Source organism: Canis lupus, chromosome 12 (genome assembly GCF_011100685.1).
Source record: "Canis lupus familiaris isolate Mischka breed German Shepherd chromosome 12, alternate assembly UU_Cfam_GSD_1.0, whole genome shotgun sequence".
In the NCBI taxonomy this organism is placed as follows: domain Eukaryota; kingdom Metazoa; phylum Chordata; class Mammalia; order Carnivora; family Canidae; genus Canis; species Canis lupus.
The window spans coordinates 384,530-403,912 of record NC_049233.1 but is presented as its reverse complement, the minus strand read 5'-3'; the positions used below and the strand labels follow the sequence as shown (position 1 = coordinate 403,912).

The 19,383-nt window shown below is 39.3% G+C and overlaps 1 protein-coding gene across 1 annotated transcript; it reads left to right on the top strand.

Moving 5' to 3' along the window:
• The first annotated feature begins 5,907 nt into the window (after positions 1–5,907).
• On the top strand, positions 5,908–19,085 carry ARG1 (arginase 1). The gene is made up of 8 exons (XM_038553403.1): positions 5,908–6,450; positions 10,601–10,673; positions 12,257–12,431; positions 15,151–15,310; positions 16,999–17,093; positions 17,431–17,535; positions 18,219–18,355; positions 18,591–19,085. The coding sequence occupies exons 1-8, from the start codon at positions 6,394–6,396 to the stop codon at positions 18,755–18,757; spliced, it is 969 nt and encodes a 322-aa protein (XP_038409331.1). The 5' UTR covers positions 5,908–6,393; the 3' UTR covers positions 18,758–19,085.
• Positions 19,086–19,383: the final 298 nt, after the last annotated feature.

The window sequence follows — 19,383 nt, the reverse complement described above, 5'->3', positions numbered from 1 at the left end:
ATCAAAGAGCCTGTGCCCCAAAGGTGTTCTTAAGAGTAAACAAAAAGAAATAATGGAATGTGTTCAAGAAGATTTCAGGTCACAGAGTGGTCACCATGGCAGGTTTGTCCAAGATGGCATTAGTTTGTCATACCAGTCTGACTTCCTCGTCAAAGGTAATGAACTGAGCCTGACATCCACACATCTGTCCAGAGAGTGGATAACTTTTCTATTTCCCCTTTTGGAAAATGTCATTGGAAAGATCAAAAATCAAAATTCCCACTTTAATTTGCTTGAGTGCTCTCAAAAAACCACCTGTAGACTTTGTTTTCAAGAATAGTAGGTGAAGTTACTGAGATCATGCCTCTTGATGAAAACAATGAAAAATACTGGGCAAAGCTCACTTAGGAGCAGTGATGACCTAATATGACAGTAAAGAACTATGAGGCTAAAATTCAAAAGGAAAATGGAACCTCCAGGGAGTGAGCTAGAACAGAAGCTGCTTTTGTTCTGGGGCCTTTGACAATTCTGATAAATTTTAACTTTTGTTTTGACAGCCTTGTACAGTGAAGTAGACAGAAATCAAAGCTCAGGTCATATAAAAAGTTCAGAATTGAAGAGGAGAGCTAAAAACAAATAAATCTGTGACCTAAGAAGCTACATCTTTAGAGTAAGATGAACATAAGTTAACCAGCTTTCACAAAGTTTTGCATCCAAGTTTCAATTCACCTGGGTGGTACAGGGAACCTCAGGTTCTAAATTTGATTTATGTTGGTCCATGACTTGTTTTGCCATCACATACCTGGAAACTATGCCCAGAAACAATCTCTGGAGGAAGATACCTTCATTATACCCTCGCATTATTCCTTAAAATATTTTCATGAACAATGACCAGCATAGAAACAAAGATGATTTGGCAACAAAAAAAAATCACCATAAGAAAGAAACAATAAGAACAAAGAAAAGTCCACAAAGATTTCAAATACTAAAATCATCAGATCCAAGCTACAATCTGACTATGTTAAGTATGCTTAAGGACATAAAAGAGGACTTGAAAATAAGTATAGAAAGAAAGAAATCATACTAAAAAGAAAGAAAGAGAAAAGAATAAAATAACTGAAAAAAAATTTTTAAAAAGGAATAAAATAATTGAAAATGAGAATTCATTGAACAGATTTAGCTGTGGAAAGAATTCTTGAACCAGGGAACAGCTTAGAAGATAGGTCCCAAAAGCAACACAAGAAGACAAAAAGAGCAAGAGATAAGAGAATAAATGGATTATAGGTATTAAGGAGGGCACTTGTGATGAGCACTGAGTGTTGTAAGGGATAAATCACTGAATTCTACTTATGAAACTACTATTACACTATATGTTAACTAAAATTCAAATAAAAACTTGAAATATTAAAAAATGAAAAAAAAAAAGAGAGAACAAAGTTTAAAAGCCTAACATACTTTTGACTTTAATCTCAGAAGGAGAAAGATACATAAAAATCCACAGTTAGATACAGGACACTGAAATTACAGAAAGCCAAAGTCAAAGAGAAAAGAACCTTGAAAATGACTACATAAACCCACTTTCTTTTTTTTTTTTTTAATTTTTTTTAAAATCTATTTATGATAGTCACAGAGAGAGAGAGAGAGGCAGAGACATAGGCAGAGGGAGAAGCAGGCTCCATGCACCGGGAGCCCGACGTGGGATTCGATCCCAGGTCTCCAGGATCGTGCCCTGGGCCAAAGGCAGGCACCAAACCGCTGCGCCACCCAGGGATCCCTAAACCCACTTTCCTCCAGAAATGCCTCAATGGATATTTACGTGAGTTAGTTCCCAGAGCTTCAACCCAGATATTTTATTAAACAAAACCCAGATAAAACAAGACAAAAAACCCTTGCCATCTCTTAAATTAGCACATTTTTGGTTTCCTTGAACAATAATAAGAAATTGATATCCAGTGTCAATTAATATGCAAACATACTAAACTCTTCAGCAGAAAATAAAATTTTGCTTCTGATTTATGTTCAATTTCCAGAGAAGTTAGACTTTGAGGGTATTCATCATTTAAGAGAACAAATAAAAAGAAAGCAAATGCTAAAACATAACATAAAAACTTGAATTGAGGGGATCCCTGGGTGGCGCAGCGGTTTGGCGCCTGCCTTTGGCCCAGGGCGCGATCCTGGAGACCCGGGATCGAATCCCATGTCGGGCTACCGGTGCATGGAGCCTGCTTCTCCCTCTGCCTATGTCTCTGCCTCTCTCTCTCTGTGTGTGACTATCATAAATAAAAAAATTAAAAAAAAAAAAAACATTAAAAAAAAAAAAAACTTGAATTGACTCTCTGGATTTGGGTAGAGAACATGATGAATTTTTCTGGAGATTCTTTGTCAATTCTCTGAGACTGTGTTTCACCACTCATTGGATTTAGTGTCTGGAAGAAGCTGAAAATCCCTTTGATACTTTAAAAGCTATAGGGTGACTATCTCATTTACAAGAATGAATAAGTCTTATAGGTGAAGAGAGGTGGCACAGGAGGCAGGAATAGCATTAGAAGAATTTTAAAAATGTGGATTCTAATCTCAGTTTAGACTTAACTAGTTGTGTGGTTTGGACAAGCAACTCTATCTCAAGAGCCACAGTTATTTTATATGTCTGTCATTCTATGTTCTGAATTGTATTTCCCCAAAAGATACGTGAAAGTCTCAACCTCTAGTATCTCACAATGTGGCCCTATTTGGAATACTGTCATTGCAGTTGTAATTAGTGAAGATGATTACCCCATCCTGGAGTAGGAGGAGCCCTTAACCCAGTATGACCTGTGCTCTTATAAAAAGATAGGCATGTGAAAACACAGAGATGCAAGGAGAATGCCATGTCAAGATGGAGGATTAGTGTGATGCATCTACAAAACAAGGAATGGCAAAGATTGCTGGAACACCACCCGAAGCTAGGAAGAGGCAAAGAAGACCTCCCGTATAGGGAAGGAGTATGGTACTGCAACAGCCAGATTGCAGACTTCTAGCTTCCAGAATTGAGACAAGAGATTTCTGCCATCCTTTTTTTTTTTTTTTTTATGATAGTCACGCAGAGAGAGAGAGAGAGAGAGAGAGAGAGAGAGAGGCAGAGACACAGGCAGAGGGAGAAGCAGGCTCCATGCACCGGGAGCCCGACGTGGGATTCGATCCCGGGTCTCCAGGATCACACCCTGGGCCAAAGGCAGGCGCCAAACCGCTGCGCCACCCAGGGATCCCGATTTCTGTCATCTTAAGTCATCCAGTTTGTGGTATTTTATAGCCCTAAGAGACTAAGACGAGTGCACAATGTGCCAAATCTCATCCTAGTGGCTCTGGATCATAGTCAAATAAAATGTGGTCCCACCGTCAGGGAAATACCAGATATGATTTTTTAAAAGAGACAGAAAGAGGTTGTTTAAGAGTTTGTATTGTTAGGAAAAGGGCTTTAACAACACTATATACATAGTGTTGATAAATAAATAAATAAAATAAATAAATAAATAAATAAATAAATAAATAAATAAATAAATAAATAATTAATTAAATAAGTAAGTAAGTAAGTAAGTTGGCCTGGAAAAAGTAGAGCTTTGATGGGATGATATACATAAAAGGGCTTCTGTCTTCTTCCTTTAGAGGTCCTGAGATGACAACTTTGGAGACTGAAAAGATCGTTTGTGCTTATAGCAAGAAGGAAGCAGCGATCGCCAGAAGTCGGTCTGTTTTTCAAGAATTGTATCTGTCAGGCTCAGTTCATTACCTTTGACGAGGAAGTCAGACTGGCATGACAAAAGGTAGCAAAGTGTAGCAAGAATTTGTGGACACACTCAGTAATCTTCCTTTTGGTGCCCTTATAGACAAGATGAAGTGGCTGAATGAGCTGAGTAAACAGCTGTACCTATGGATTGATGATTACTTAATGGAGCTATGTCAATCTGAGCTGAGTTTTCTAGTGGAGTGCCAAGGAGCTCTTACATAGGTGCTGTGCCATTCAACATTTTTATCAGTAGCCTGGAAAAGCCAAGCCTTACCAGTTTTGTCTTTGATGGGCCAGATTGATTCTAGATGCCTAGATGTATATATGCACTTGGTTGTAGATGGAACTACATACCAGGAGGGCAGAGGAAGGTCAGAAGACATTTTGAAGTGAGTGACCAGGTGGTAACCTGAAGGAGAATAGTAGTCATGTAACACAAAAAAGCCAAGTAAAGTATTTGGGATATTCAGGGTAACCAACAGAGGACCCAAGAAAGACATGACAGTCAAGAGATAGTATGTTTTACCTGGTTTGAAGCGTTGTGATCAATGGATCAAATAATAGGAAGGTAATCTCAGCTTGATATAAGAGGAACTTTCAGGATGTTAGAGTATTAAAAAAAGCTGACAATGAAATTTGAAAGAAAGCAAATCACTATGGATTAACCTATAAGTTTAGTAAAAATTCTGGCAGAATTCTTTTTTAGGACTCTAATAACTTAATCTAAATACATAGGGGAATAGAAGCCTATAAGTAGCTGAATCAGTTTTGAAAAAGAAGAACAAAAATGTTATTCTTGCCCCCAAAATGGTTAGATGTACCACATACCCATGATAACAAAACAGTGCAGACCTGGTACAGCCACAGGGAAATAAGCCAAAGGAATAGACAAAAGAACTTGGTGACAGATTCATGCTTTCAGGGGAACCTAGTACATGATGGAGATACAATTCAGTGGTGAACCAATGGACCACACAGCAGAAACTGATGGACTTCATGGGGACTTCATATAGTTGGAGGACTTAAACAGCATAAATGGATGTAGAACTAGGTATGAAAGAAACTCTATAGCAAACAGAAAAAAATATAGAAATACATATTTTTGATATTGGAATAGGAAGGGTTTACATGAAATTGCCAAAGACAAAGCATAAGGGGAAATATAGAATTCTCTATTTCAAAATGAAAGATTTTGAGTGATAACATATACAAATTTATCAGATTAAATACTGACAGGTTGGAAAGTTATTTGCAACATGAACACCCTAAGAGGTTAAAAATACCACAAGTAAATATCTATACAGACAAATTCACAAGTGAGAAAAAGGAAGGCTAGTTAGAAAATGGTCCTATGAAAATGGATCTGTGAGTCCTTGGTTTCCTCATTGACTCATTCAATGACTATGTACTGAGTGGGATCATGCACCAGCACTGTTCTCAGCCCTGGGGATAATATAGCAGACACAATTCCCTGCCCTTATGGCATTTAAGTACTCCATCATATTCTCTTCCATCAATAGGAAAAAGACATTAGTTTCTACTAAATGAATTTTCCTTTTTAAATGCCAGTCACTTGAAAGCTGGAGGAATTTTTCAGATGCCTTTCTTTAAAATCCATACTTTTGCATGACAATAAACAACTTCCAGGGACACCCAGTTTTAACAGGCACAGAGAGCTGACATTTCACCTGTGTTAAGGCTGTAGAGCCTACTGGTTAGGCGGATCCAGAAAGCCTAAGACTGAGTCATGGCTTTTCCTCTATAATCCGTGCATGGCATCTGGCAACTTCCCTGAGCTTCAGTTTCTTTACCAGTAAGATAGAACAAATGGGAAGACTTGCTGTACAATTGGTATAGGATTAAATGAGAACAACATCTGGCACATAAAAACTTAATGTTGGCTATTTTTATTGCTATATCTTGATTATATTATGATTCCAAGAATTGTTATCCCCCCACGCCCCCACACACCATATTTCAAAATTTGTATGGTGACATCTTTGGGTTATTAATCAGATACTGCATTATTTTTTTAAGTAATAAGGAGAAAAGGAAATCATATGCTTCCCTTGACACTGTACCATGGTGCTGCATGAGGCGTGTCTCATGGATTAACCATTAATCCTAGTGTGTGAAACCTGTACTCAGGGTTGCAGGGCTGGAAGGCATGTGAGCGACCAACTCTCTAGATCCAGCCCTGTTCCACACAGGAGGATTCAGAGGCCTAAAGGAGGTTAAGTGCCCTGCCCTGCATTTCCACAGCTAGAACCATGACACTACATATGTGGTTATGATTAATTGATTATGATTTGAAATGATTATCATGCTTAGGAAATCGAAGCTGTGGTTAGAAAAGATTCAAGTCATCCAGCTGACTGTAAAATGGGAGTGAACTGGTGTCATGAATAGTCTCATTTAATTAGAGACCTAGACTCAAAGGACTCATGGTTGTTTCTGGTATGAAGAACTTGTGAGACTTCCACTTGACTGTTCTTTGGTGCAGTGGGTGGAGCTAGCCTTCCTCATTAGAATAAGGTAAACAGATTCAACCCAGTTATAAATGGAAAAAATATGTGTCCTCAGTCACTGAGGGTTGTAGAGAGTGGTGCCTGGCTGGAGAACTCAGTGCAGTGGAGAGAAGGGAGCAGAGCATGAGTTCCACGGCAAAATCCATTGGGATCATCGGAGCGCCTTTCTCAAAGGGCCAGGTGAGTAAAAAGTGTGGCCTTGCATAATGAATTCATTACAAAGTTTCAGACTTTAGAATTAGTAAGCTGTTAATGTCTTTTTAGTTCAGTTCCCTGGTACGACGGGCCTGAAATATGGATTTTAAAGTCCTCTTAACCATTTTGCAACATTGGAGAACTGTGGTCACAAACTCAGTTATTCTTGGGACTCCTAATCTCAGCTGCAGCCAATTTTACTTGAATCTACTAAATTTTTCTTTGTATTGTTCAAGAGAATGTATTTTTATTTGAATGGAAATGGGCTATTTCTGTATTATAGCTTTGGGTTTTAGAGTGCCTGTGTAAAGGTGAGAGGATTCTATGAAAACACATTGGTCAGGTCATGTATTCATGCCTAGAAACATTTCATAGATTGGTAGCAATTTTCAGACTTCTTTTATTCTGCAAAACCTAAATGCGATTGCTTTATGTAACTTTGTGAATCATATTATTTGAGAGCTTTAATGATTCTATGAAAGTGTTAGTTCATAGGCTAGGTAGAACGCTTTGTGTATCTCTCTTTGAGGGAAGAAAAAAGAAAAAGGAAAGAAAAGAGAATCCAACTGGAGGTTGGCAACGATGAAAGGACTAATGCATTTATGAAATTCCCAGATAGCCAATACACGCCAGCAACATTGCCCTTTGCAATGTCTTTTCTTCTGCCCAAACACACTCGTCCTGGCAAAGACGGTGTGATTATAGACCTCAGATGTCAGCGTGTGTCTGTGCTTAAAGCAGGGAAAATCAAGAACAAAAACACAAGCCACAAGACAAAGTGTGAGTTGGATCTCCTAGGGTTGGTATGGTGGTCGTTTCAAACAGGGCTTCATTTTCGACATTCTCTTTGCCCACCTGGGCCGCGTTTCTTTGATCTCATGCTTGGCACTCTGGCGTTTTATTGCAAAACAGATTGGGAGAGGTCGAGGGTAGAGACCCGAACTGCATCTGGACTGTCAGTAAACACTGCTGCACTTCCCCCGTCCTCCTTCAAAGTTCTCTCCCAGAACACGGGGACATTTTGCTGACATAGAAGTGTTTCTTCTAGCGCTCGCGTTAATCGCAAAACCCGCAATATACTCCCTTATTCTTGGGATGGGCTTTGATGAAGACAGAATTAAAATAACTGAACAAAAGGAAGAAAAGGCGGGAGGGAAAACAAAAAATTTGAGGGAGAGGAGGAGGAAGCGGACAGACAACAGCCTGAACATACTCTGGCCCTTGGATCTCAGCAGATTCAATGCTATGAGAATAATAGCCTTTTGAAGGGATAGTATTTTTGAAATACAGCCTGATGCATTTTCTTTTTTTAGTACTTTTTTTCTTTACTGCTACAGCTCTTCCCCTATTAAAATTTGGCCCCATGAGAATGAAGCTCATTGTCTCCTGACAGTAAGGACTCAGAGAGAGATGTTTCTACACCAAGTCATAGCATAGGAGGAAAATAGTGGCCAGCATATTAGCATCTCTCCTCACCGAAAGGCAATAGAAGTTTACAAATAGACAAAGGAGATTAAGGGTAGATGACTAGAAGGTTGAGTCTAAGAAGACTTCATCCCATCTCACTCCCTTGCAAGGCAGTGAGCAGTGGGGGAGAGTTGATGGCAAAAAATGAGAGAAGTATTATACTTAATATACTGTTCACTAAGGCTCAGAGACGTTTAGTAATTTGCTAAATTACTAGCCTTGACTGTGTGATTCCAGACAGGATCATATAATCCCAAAGACTATGTACCTGACTTGTGCCTGTGGATCCACAGCAGACTTGACACTTGTGACCAGTTAGGGCTTGGGGCCCAGCCTCAAAGTCAGTAGAGCTAAAGAGGTGATTCCCAAAGTGAGCAGATAAACCAAGAAATAAGAAGAAAGCAATCGTGAGAAGCAGTTAGAACCAAACAACTAAAAAAGAATCATGGAAAGTATCACTCTGGGAAATTTAACCATGGTGTTAGAGCAAATATAGTGTCAACTAAGAGGTTTCTGAGACTTGTTCTAAAGCTTGAAAGGAAAAGGGAATTGTCCAGGGAGTTTTCTCAAGGTGACAGTTTTTGAGCATCTACTAAGCACTACACCACATATCTCCCTAAGCTGAAAGAACACTGGGCTATAATCTAATAATGGAGGAAAGACCAAGCAAACAAACACAAAATGAAAGGCAAAATTTGAGCCAAGCAGCACTGGATTGAGGGTTTCTTTTCTTTTTTATTTAAAGATTTAATTTATTTATTCATGAAAGACATACATACACAGAGGCAGAGACATGGGCAGAGGGAGAAGCAGGCTCCATGCAGGGAGCCCGATGTGGGACTCGATCCTGGGACTCCAGGATTACACCCTGAGCCAAAGGCAGACACTCAACCACTGAACCACCCAGGGGTCCCTGGATTGAGGTTTAAAGAAGGGGCAATTATATCTGCTCAATGAAGGCGGTGTGTGGGGCGGTCATGCAAGAAGGGAACGAAGGAAGAGAGCAGAATGTGTCAGGCAGAGGGGTGGTGGGTGCTTGTTGCCAAGAATGGGAATTTGACATCCAGGATTGGACTGGCAGCCAGGGCAAGTCATCTGTAATTGGAATTAGGTAGAAATATTTGCTTCGTTTGGGGCCACAGCTCCAACCCTAGGGACAGACACATGTGTCTTTTGGTGCATCTTGTCGTTGGGTAATGCAAAATAACTTTCTGTGTGTACAAGCCTAGTTGGAAATTAGAATCAGAGAGGTACATAAAAGAACTGTTTCTTCAGATTTCTATTCTGCCAGGAAATTAGAGAGGATTTATTGCAAGGAAGAAGTGTGCTCACTTCTCTGACATAAAAACAGCAGGGGGAGAATTCTTGTTAGTTGTGCTTAAGCAGGTCAAAACCTGAAATACTGGGTTGATCTTGGATTCAGGTCCCAGGTGATGATGCATTTCTGTTGCCTGTTTCCTTCCTGGGAGCTTGCTAACTCAGCTAATTCACTGCTGTGAGGACCTGCACGTAGGGCTCTCTTATGCCAGGCTCTTTTTTTCTTAGGCTTTTATCCAAGTCATTCCAGGGTTAGCCAAGTTGCTCTACCACTCAATCTGTTTTCCTGAAAACCTGTTCATGTTGCAAGACTCAGCTGAAATGACATCTACTCCATGCAGCCTTGCTTGACACGCTCTGTCCCCAGCAGAATCAGGAGCATCCTGTTTTTGTTACTATGATATCTTGTGTCTACACTGAAGCATATCTCCAAAGTACTGTAATTGGGGTTAAGTATACAAATTCCCTATTAGCTTATGAGTTCCTCAAAAACAGAAGCCCTCTCTTTTTAGTGACTGTATCTCTATCAGAGTGGTTTTGAACAAAATACATGTTCACCATGTTGACAGTGTGGTGTCTGTCATGGGAAGAGGAGATGCAGGTTCTGGAATCCAAAGAACCTGTTATGAACAAAGGCTCTTCCGCTTGTTAGCTGTGTGTCTACAGGAAAATTATATAACCTTTCTGATTCTAGATCCTCATATTTGGCATAGGACTAACTCAATCTAACTCAATCTGCCTTTCTGGGATGCTTCAAGGAGATGGTATAAATTCCTGGCTCTGCCTCGGTGTCCATCGAAAGATGAATGGATAAAGAAGATGTGGTCTATGTATACAATGGAATATTACTCAGCCCTTAGAAATGACAAATACCCACCATTTGCTTCAATGTGGATGGAACTGGAGGGTATTATGCTGAGTGAAATAAGTCAATCGGAGAAGGACAAACATTATAGGTCTCATTCATTTGGGGAATATAAATAATAGTGGAAGGGAATGGAAGGGAAGGGAGAAGAAATGGGTAGGAAATATCAGAAAGGGAGACAGAACATGAAGACTCTTAACTCTGGGAAACGAACTAGGGGTGGTGGAAGGGGAGGAGGGCGGGGGGGTGGGGGTGAATGGGTGATGGGCACTAAGGGGGGCACTTGACGGGGTGAGCACTGGGTGTTATTCTGTATGTTGGCAAATTGAACACCAATAAAAAATAAATTTATTATTTAAAAAAATTCCTGGCTCTGTAGGAACTAAAAAAATGATAGTTACTATTCACTTGGTTAAAGAATGAAGAGATTTTCTATTGTGGACATCTGATCACGTCTGAATTATTTTATTTCTTTTAATCATTCAGCCACGAGGAGGGGTGGAAAAAGGCCCCACAGCACTGAGGAAGGCTGGCCTGCTGGAGAAACTTAAGGAACAAGGTAATTTTTCCATTGAAAGATGACCAGATGGGATGCCTGGGTGGCTCAGCAGTTGAGCCTCTGCATTTGGACACTGGGGCTGCCCAGTTTGGAAGTTTCTTAAATAAATATACATTTGCCTTTTGGCCCAGAAAATCTACTCCTAGGTATTTACCCGAGAAAAGTGAAAACATATCTATACAAAGACTTGTACTTGAATGCTTCTAGCAGCATTATTTATAATAACCAAAAGAAGGGAAACAACAACATACCTATCAGCTGGTGAAGGGATCCATGACAAGTGGTATGTCCAGACTATGGAACAGTAACCAACAGTAAAAAGGAATAGACCACTGACACAGGCAAAAACATGGATGAACCCCAAAGACAACATGCTAAGCGGAAGAGCCCAGACACAAAAGACTACCTACTGCATGATTGCTTTTACATGAAATTCTAGAAAAGACAGAAGCATAGCAGCAGAAAGCTCATCAGCAGTTGCCTTGGTGTGGGCGCAGGGAATGACCGCAAAGGGGCATTAGGGAATTTTGGGGGGGTAATGAAAGTGTTCTAATCTTGATTATGGTGGCAGTTACAAGACTGTAGATATTTCTAAAACTTACTGACCTGTACACTTAAAATGAATTTTAGTAAGTAAGAATTATGTCATGAAGCTGAAAAAAGGAGGGGGGATAGAGAACAGAAGGGTTGTAGAAATGGACTGGACTGTCTCTCAGTTAACAAGCAGATTGGTCAGATTTTATATCAGGTTAAATCACTTAAAGGTGTCCCTGAATCATGGATATGCACAAATATATAATAAATACAATATACAATGACTACTTAGTTCAGAGCACTCAACTGATCTCATGTCACAGTTTTACATGAAGTCTGTATCTTGAAGCCTCCTAATGCAAGGCCTTCTAGGAAGTCCACCCAGGTCCTTAGGAACTTCAAGTTACCTGTGATTTCTCCTTATTAAAAAGGTATAATAATTAAGCCTTTATTTCCTGAGCTCCCTGACGTGTGATGCTTGTTGCTAATCACACTCTTACTGAATTCTGACAATACTACCATGAGATAGGTGCAGTGCACAGTGGAGGGAGCTGAACTGCTTCAGCAGGTGGCAGATTGGATTGAAACCAAGAATTGTTAATTATAGTCAGAAAATTTAGAAAATACTGGTGTATTTTCTTCTTTAAAAAAATGATTTCTTTATTACAAATAGAAAAACTTGCTTACTGGAGAAGAGTAGAAAGCATATAAGCAGAGAGGGCCATATAGAGATAAAGACAGTGAGGCCACTCGTTAAGCCCAAACCAGAAGATTAGTGCTCTTAGGCTTTGGTGTCCAGCCTCACTGGATTGATTCCAGAAGTATTTACCATGAGCCCAATTTACAGCTGAGATGATGATGTCAGGCAAAAACAGACATGGTTTCTACGTTTGCAACTTTTACAGTCCTTCCAGGTATTTTCTTTGCTTCTACTTATAAAAGTACACTGTTTTGTGAATTTGGAATCTTCCTACATGGACTGTTTTGCAATCTTTGTGTAGTAACCTGAAACTTTTGGTCTTTTTTTTTTTTTTTGGTCTTAATTATAGACTGTGATGTGAAAGATTATGGGGACGTGCCCTTTGTTGATGTCCCTAGTGATCCTCCCTTTCAAATTGTGAAGAATCCAAGGTCTGTGGGCAAGGCGAATGAGCAGCTGGCTGGTGTGGTGGCAGAAGTCAAGAAGAACGGAAGGACTAGCCTGGTGCTGGGTGGAGACCACAGGTCTTGTTTAATGATTCTCTCTGCGAAATCTGGCACAAATGGCATAACCAAAACCGTAAGAAGAGAGAAAATATGAATGGGAAAGCATTGATCAATACTCTGTACCTAATTTTCTGACTTTTTAAATTGTTTTGGTTATTACTTTCTTCTGGAAATAGAGACTTAGCTCTATTTGAAGTCTTGCACTATCTTTATTACAGCAGAAAATATACAACATGAGTGGATTTCAGTAAAATATTCAGTACAAATTCACATTCCTAAATAATTAAGCATGAGGAAGTTCATAGCCATCTTATTGCACTTGATTCCTGATAACAAGAATAACTCATTTAAGTCAACCTTTACAAGTATGTCTCCCGTTATAAAAGTAATAATTTCAAACTTCTGAAATGCACACACAAACACATAAATAAAATAGTAGTAATTGCAGTTTCCTAACCACCATTTCAAGTGAAATTGCAAATTTGGCATATTTCCTTCCTGCCGTACTGTTTTCCTTGTACCTGATTTTGTTTAACAATGGTGTTATCCTATGCTTTGTTCTTAATCTAAAGTATAAATTTCCCTGTTACTTCATGATATATACAATATATATATTTTTCGTATGTATACATATATACAATATACAATTCCTGTTGTGTAATTTTTCATCAAGGTGTTAAATCACTATACATGTCCATATTGCTACATATTCAGGTAATTTTCAAATTTTCATGATTATAAATAATGTGGTAAAGACCAGTTTTGTGCATGAGCCTTTTTGATGTCTACTCTCAAGGTCCCTGAATACATTATCAGAAGTCTGATCAGATCAAAAAGTACAAGCATGACAATGGCTCTTGATGCAAGAGTCAATCACTTCAGCTCCCTGTTTGCCTCTAAAGCAGAACATTAGGAGGGCTTCTAGGGCAGCCCCGGTGGCACAGCGGTTTATCGCCGCCTGCAGCCCGGGGCGTGATCCTGGAGACCCTAGAGACCCTAGATCGAGTCCCATGTAGGGCTCCCTGCATGGAGCCTGCTTTTCCCTCTCCCTCTCTCTCTCTGGCTCTATGAAAAAATAAATAAAATCTTAAAAAAAAAAAAAAAAAAAGGAGGGCTTCTGTATGATGAAACTGCAGTTGAGAAACCGGGGCTCGAGATCCCTGGGTGGCGCAGCGGTTTGGCGCCTGCCTTTGGCCCAGGGCGCGATCCTGGAGACCCGGGATCGAATCCCACATCGGGCTCCCGGTGCATGGAGCCTGCTTCTCCCTCTGCCTCTCTCTCTCTCTCTCTCTGTGTGACTATCATAAATAAATAAAGAAAAAAATATTAAAAAAAAAATCTAGAGAAACCGGGGCTCACTTTCTATTTTAAGTGGAAAAAAATTTTTTTTAATATTTTGTGATGTCGAAGATCACTTCTTTTTTTTTTTAATTTTTATTTATTTATGATAGTCACAGAGAGAGAGAGAGAGAGAGAGAGAGAGAGAGAGAGAGAGAGGCAGAGACACAGGCAGAGGGAGAAGCAGGCTCCATGCACCGGGAGCCCGACGTGGGACTAGATCCCGGGTCTCCAGGATCGCGCCCTGGGCCAAAGGCAGGCGCTAAACCGCTGCGCCACCCAGGGATCCCTAAGTGGAAAAATCTTAAGTGGAAATTTTGAGTGGCAAATAGCCCCAAGACAAAAAATATGAAGGGAAAACAAATATCAAGCTGGATAATCAAGAACTAAACTTCAAGGCAGAGTGCCATCTCTTTGAGAATCTATAAGTTCCACAATTCTCTGAATGATATTTGATCATCTGCAGGTGGGAGAACATGGGCGCTGTATGACAAATCCTAATCTTTGAAATTTTGTGTAAAATACCACTTAGCTCTTCCATTCTGGAAAATTTTCTGGAGCTTGGAGTGTTTGAGCTGAATTTTGAAAGTTCTGGACCTGGCTAAGAGCAGGTCTTTATTTATTTATTTTTTAAAAGATTTATTTATTCATTCATGATAGACATAGAGAGAGAGAGAGAGAGGCAGAGACACAGGCAGAGGGAGAAGCAGGCTCCATGCTGGGAGCCCGACACGGGACTCGATCCTGGGACTCCAGGATCATGCCCTGGGCCAAAGGCAGGCGCCAAACCACCAGCCACCCAGGGATCCCCAAGAGAAGGTCTTTAAATGTATGGCAGGTAGAAAGTTCAAGCAGAGCACCTGAGCGTTGAACAGCAAGTGAGCACCCAGGGTATGTTGGCTGAAGTGGATGCAGGGATTTCTGAGTGATGCTCCCTAATTGTAAAATAATTGGATTTTAAGAAAAATGAGCTCTGTGGTAACTCATTTGAGAGAATGAAGTATTTACCAAGAGAGATGAGAGTACAGAAAATGAGTCTGATTTAGTCTTGAGAATTAAATAGTGTCTCATGCTAAGGAATTTCTTGTGTGGCTACTGTGTTTATACAGATTTAATTTTTGGCTAAAACAATAATTTGCAATTTTATTAGAAGGCGGTTTTCCCCCTAAAATCACATTTAGTAAGGCCATTGATGCAAACTTAACTTATTAGTAATTAAGCATAAGCTGTGCTTTTCTACTGTTGTAATTGCTTAATTGGCATCTCCAATTAAAAACCTATCAGAAATATCAGCCATTTTGACTTAAAGGAAAACCAAGTGAGAGCACTGAGTTCATAATATGATGGATGTAATAATATTGCAAACCTGATGTTCACACAAACTTTTTTTCCTCTAAAGCATGGCTATTGGAAGCATCTCTGGCCATGCCAGGGTCCACCCAGATCTCTGTGTCATTTGGGTGGATGCTCACACTGATATCAACACTCCACTGACAACCACAAGTGGGAACTTGCACGGACAACCTGTGTCTTTCCTCCTGAAGGAACTAAAAGGAAAGGTAAAAGGCTGGTTGGTATTCTATTAGGAAAGAATCAGCTCTTTAGAAGAGGTTCAGGAGTTACAAGGGAAGAACCCTATGCCATCTTATTTTTGGTGTAATCTCAAACCATTTTCTCAGCAGCCAATAAGCTTAAGGGTTGGTGCATGAAGGTAGTGAGGCTCTGTGCCTCTACCTTACATGACAGTTTGCAAACTGACTTTACATCGATCTTTCCTTTTGATTCTTAAACTACACTTTTTAGTGTGTAGGGCAGAGAGTAATCCTTTATAAGCAAGTCAGTAGAGATTCAGAAGTTAACTTGCTCAAGATACATGTCAAGCACATAGCAAGGCAAGGGCCAGAACTGGTCTCCTATAACCTACCTCTTTCTGCTGCCTGCCACACAGGCTCTCATTCTTACCAATCGTCTCCTCCACATCATGGGATCTTTTTCAAAAATGGAGGGTTTTTTTTTAATTTTATTTTTTTTCAAAAATGGAGTTTTAAATGTGAATTACAGTGGTTTATTATTTAACATCTTTACTATGAGAAGTTTGTATCTACATAAGAGGAAGAACTCCTTGCTCCTTAGAAATTTTTCTAAAAGATGTGAGCTGACATTCCGGATTAAGATTTAACATTGTGGTTCATATTCATTGATATTCTGTAGCCTATCAATAAAACAATTTTTACTGATGTAGCTGTAGAATATGGGTCTTTACAATAATACTTGGGGATTCAAATCCCCTTGTTAAATGCTCAGAAGTAACTTTTAAAATTTATTTTATTTTTATTTATTTTTTTAGTAACTTTTTAAAAAAAAGATTTTATTTACTTATTCATAGAGACACAGAGAGAGAGAGAGATAGAGAGGCAGAGACACAGAGGTAGAAGCAGGCTCCATGCAGGGAGCCCGACGTGGGACTCGATCCCGGGTCTCCAGGATCACACCCCAGGCTGCAGGTGGCACTAAACCATTGTGCCACCGGGGCTGCCCCAATTTTTTTTTTTTTAAGATTATTTATTTATTCGAGAGAGAGAGAGAGAGACAGAGAGAGAGAGAGAGGCAGAGACAAGCAGAGGGAGAAGCAGGCTCCATGCAGGGAGCCCAATGTGGGACTTGATCCCAGGATTCCAGGATCATGCCCTGGGCTGAAGGCAGGCTCTAAACCACTGAGCCACCCAGGCATCCCTGAAGTAACACTTTCTGAACTGATGACCAAGTGATAGGTTTATAAAATTGCAGTGTAGTTAGCACATGGCAATAGCCACTCTTGGCTCTAGGACATTTGGAGAGCAACCAAAGGTCTACTTCAAAATTTCCCCTAGTCACTCTAAACCATCCTTGGGATTAAGTCCTTACTGAGAAGAGAAATAAAGAAGCTATGAAAAATTATAAAAGCACACTGAGTTCTTTATAGCAGAGTTTTGGAAAAGCAGGGCCCAGTGGAATGGGGGCACAGAGCAGGCAAATGCTGACAAATGATTCAGGTCGGGTCTGAGCCACAGGCTGAAGGTAGCCCTATACATGTCATCTATAGAGTACCACAAGCAGAGGTAGGCAGTGTCTTCTCAATTTTGTATCTTCTTTTAATGATTGCCTTGAAATTTATGTTCTAAATATAAGATATGTGCAACTTAACTTTAAATGTAAGATTTGCTCAAGAATCACATGTATTAACCAAATGGAAATACTGCAATTTTAGATACCCGATGTACCAGGATTCTCTTGGGTGACTCCTTGCCTATCTGCCAAAGATATTGTGTATATTGGCCTAAGAGATGTGGACCCTGGGGAACAGTAAGTTTATTCCTTGATGTGAATTATCTTCATTTTCTCTTTTGCATGCTAGGCATGCTGGTCAAAGCTATGAGAAAAAAATGATTATAAGCACCAGGTATATATGTCAATATCTATATACCCATATAAATATTTATGTATATAAATCAGGTGATTTTTTACATTAATTGACCTGCTATTAAAAATACATTTATATATACATATAGTTCATAGAATTTAAATATTTTGTGAATCTTACCACAATGATCTTTTTTTAAAAGAATGGGAAAGGAAATGAGGGCATAGAGTTATACTCTTTATTAATTGTAGGATTATCTTACTATCTCCTCTTTCATAGCTACATTTTGAAAACTCTGGGTATTAAATATTTTTCAATGACTGAAGTGGATAAACTGGGAATTGGCAAGGTGATGGAAGAAGCACTCAGCTATCTACTAGGAAGGTATGATTCTTGTGTGGGTGTAATGTAAATATTATTAAAAGGATTTCCTACTGATGCTAATCAATGTAAATTATTAATAAAGCCCTCATGTAAAATATGGAACTTCACTGGATTGTTACTTTTTATAAAGCAAGGTAAGAACTATATTTATGTACTGTATATTAAACCACCAACTTATTTTTTTTTGAAGTTACTTAATTTTTATTTTGAATCCTGCTAACTGTAGTTCTTATGGTTTTGTTTCTTTTCAGTTATTTTTTTTTAATTTATTTTTTATTTTTCAATTTGCCAACATATAGAATAACACCCAGTGCTCATTCCATCAAGTGCCCCCCTCAGTGCCTGTCACTCAGTCACCCCCACCCCACCCCCACCTCTCCTTCCACCACCCCTAGTTCATTTCCCAGAGTTAGGAGTCTCTCATGTTCTGTCTCCCTTTCTGATATTTCCCACTCCTTTTTCCTCCTTTCCCCTTTATTCCCTTTCACTATTTTTTATATTCCCCAAATGAATGAGAGCATATAATGTTTGTCCTTCTCCGACTGACTTCTTTCACTCAGTGTAATACCCTCCAGTTCCATCCATGTCGAAGCAAATGGTGGGTATTTGTCGTTTCTAATGGCTGAGTAATATTCCATTTAAACCACAACTTTAAATGGAATTTCTTTCCTACCTCTTAAAAGAAAAAAAAGACCAATTCATCTGAGCTTTGATGTTGATGGATTGGACCCATCCTTCACACCAGCTACGGGCACACCAGTCACGGGAGGTCTGTCTTACAGAGAAGGTCTCTACATTACAGAAGAAATTTACAAAACAGGTAGGTGAAAATTGGGATGAATAGAGAAGCAAGTATATAAACATAGCCAGTATATAACTATACCTTCCCCCCCTCCCCCAATCTGAAAATCAAGTCCTCCTGGACACTTCCAGAATGCCGATCACATGAGGCAATCACCACCTATTTATACTCCTAGATAATATTTCAAGGCAGGGTACTGAATTAAACATGTCAATTGTCTAACAAATTACATTATTTTCAATTGTTGTTACAGGGCTACTCTCAGGATTAGATATAATGGAAGTGAACCCATCTCTGGGGAAGACACCAGAAGAAATAACTCGAACAGTGAACACAGCAGTAGCAATAACCCTGGCTTGCTTCGGAGTTGCTCGGGAGGGTAATCATAAGCCTATTGACTACCTTAACCCACCTAAGTAAATGTGGAAACATCTGTAAAAATCTCACAGCTAATGTCATAATTAGCTAATCTAATAATTTACTTAAGCTTACAGTTATCCTCCCAAAGATTTGGTCTTTCTGAAAAATGTTCTGCCTTGTAAAGTATTAGTATAATTAATATGAGCTACCAATTCCCTCTTGGTGTGAAATTCAAGACTTGGAAATCCTAACTTTTGTGTAATTAAAAAGACACATAGGGTGGGACTCTTGATATCAGGAGATAAAGATACCCCACCTGAAAAGAGACCATATTCCCAGGTTGTTCAAAAGATGTGATTTTTATAATAAACTCTTTATATTAAGGTTCTATTATGTCTGTATGTTTCTAAACACATAGATTTACTAAGGGTTTAAACAGCCACAGTGCAATCATCATCCCCCCAAAATTGTAGGACTGCTGAGATGAAACTCTGGCTCTGGTTTCTTCAATTGTAAAATGGGTAATGGTTAGGCCTCGTGAATCTCTAAGTTCATTAATGTTAAATGATCACATTTTGCTTTGTCTAAAACTCAGACATGATATTGATTTATATTTTAAGCAAGGCTGCTATTCTGGTAGCCTTTTTGGAGGTAGAAAAAGAAATCAAACTGCTGTTTCTAAGATC

Coding starts and splice junctions, on each gene's coding strand:
- ARG1 (XM_038553403.1), top strand. CDS start 6,394: ATGAGTTCCACGGCAAAATCCATTGGGATCATCGGAGCGCCTTTCTCA. Junction 6,451..10,600: donor CGCCTTTCTCAAAGGGCCAG/GTGAGTAAAAAG, acceptor TTAATCATTCAG/CCACGAGGAGGGGTGGAAAA. Junction 17,094..17,430: donor GATGTGGACCCTGGGGAACA/GTAAGTTTATTC, acceptor CCTCTTTCATAG/CTACATTTTGAAAACTCTGG.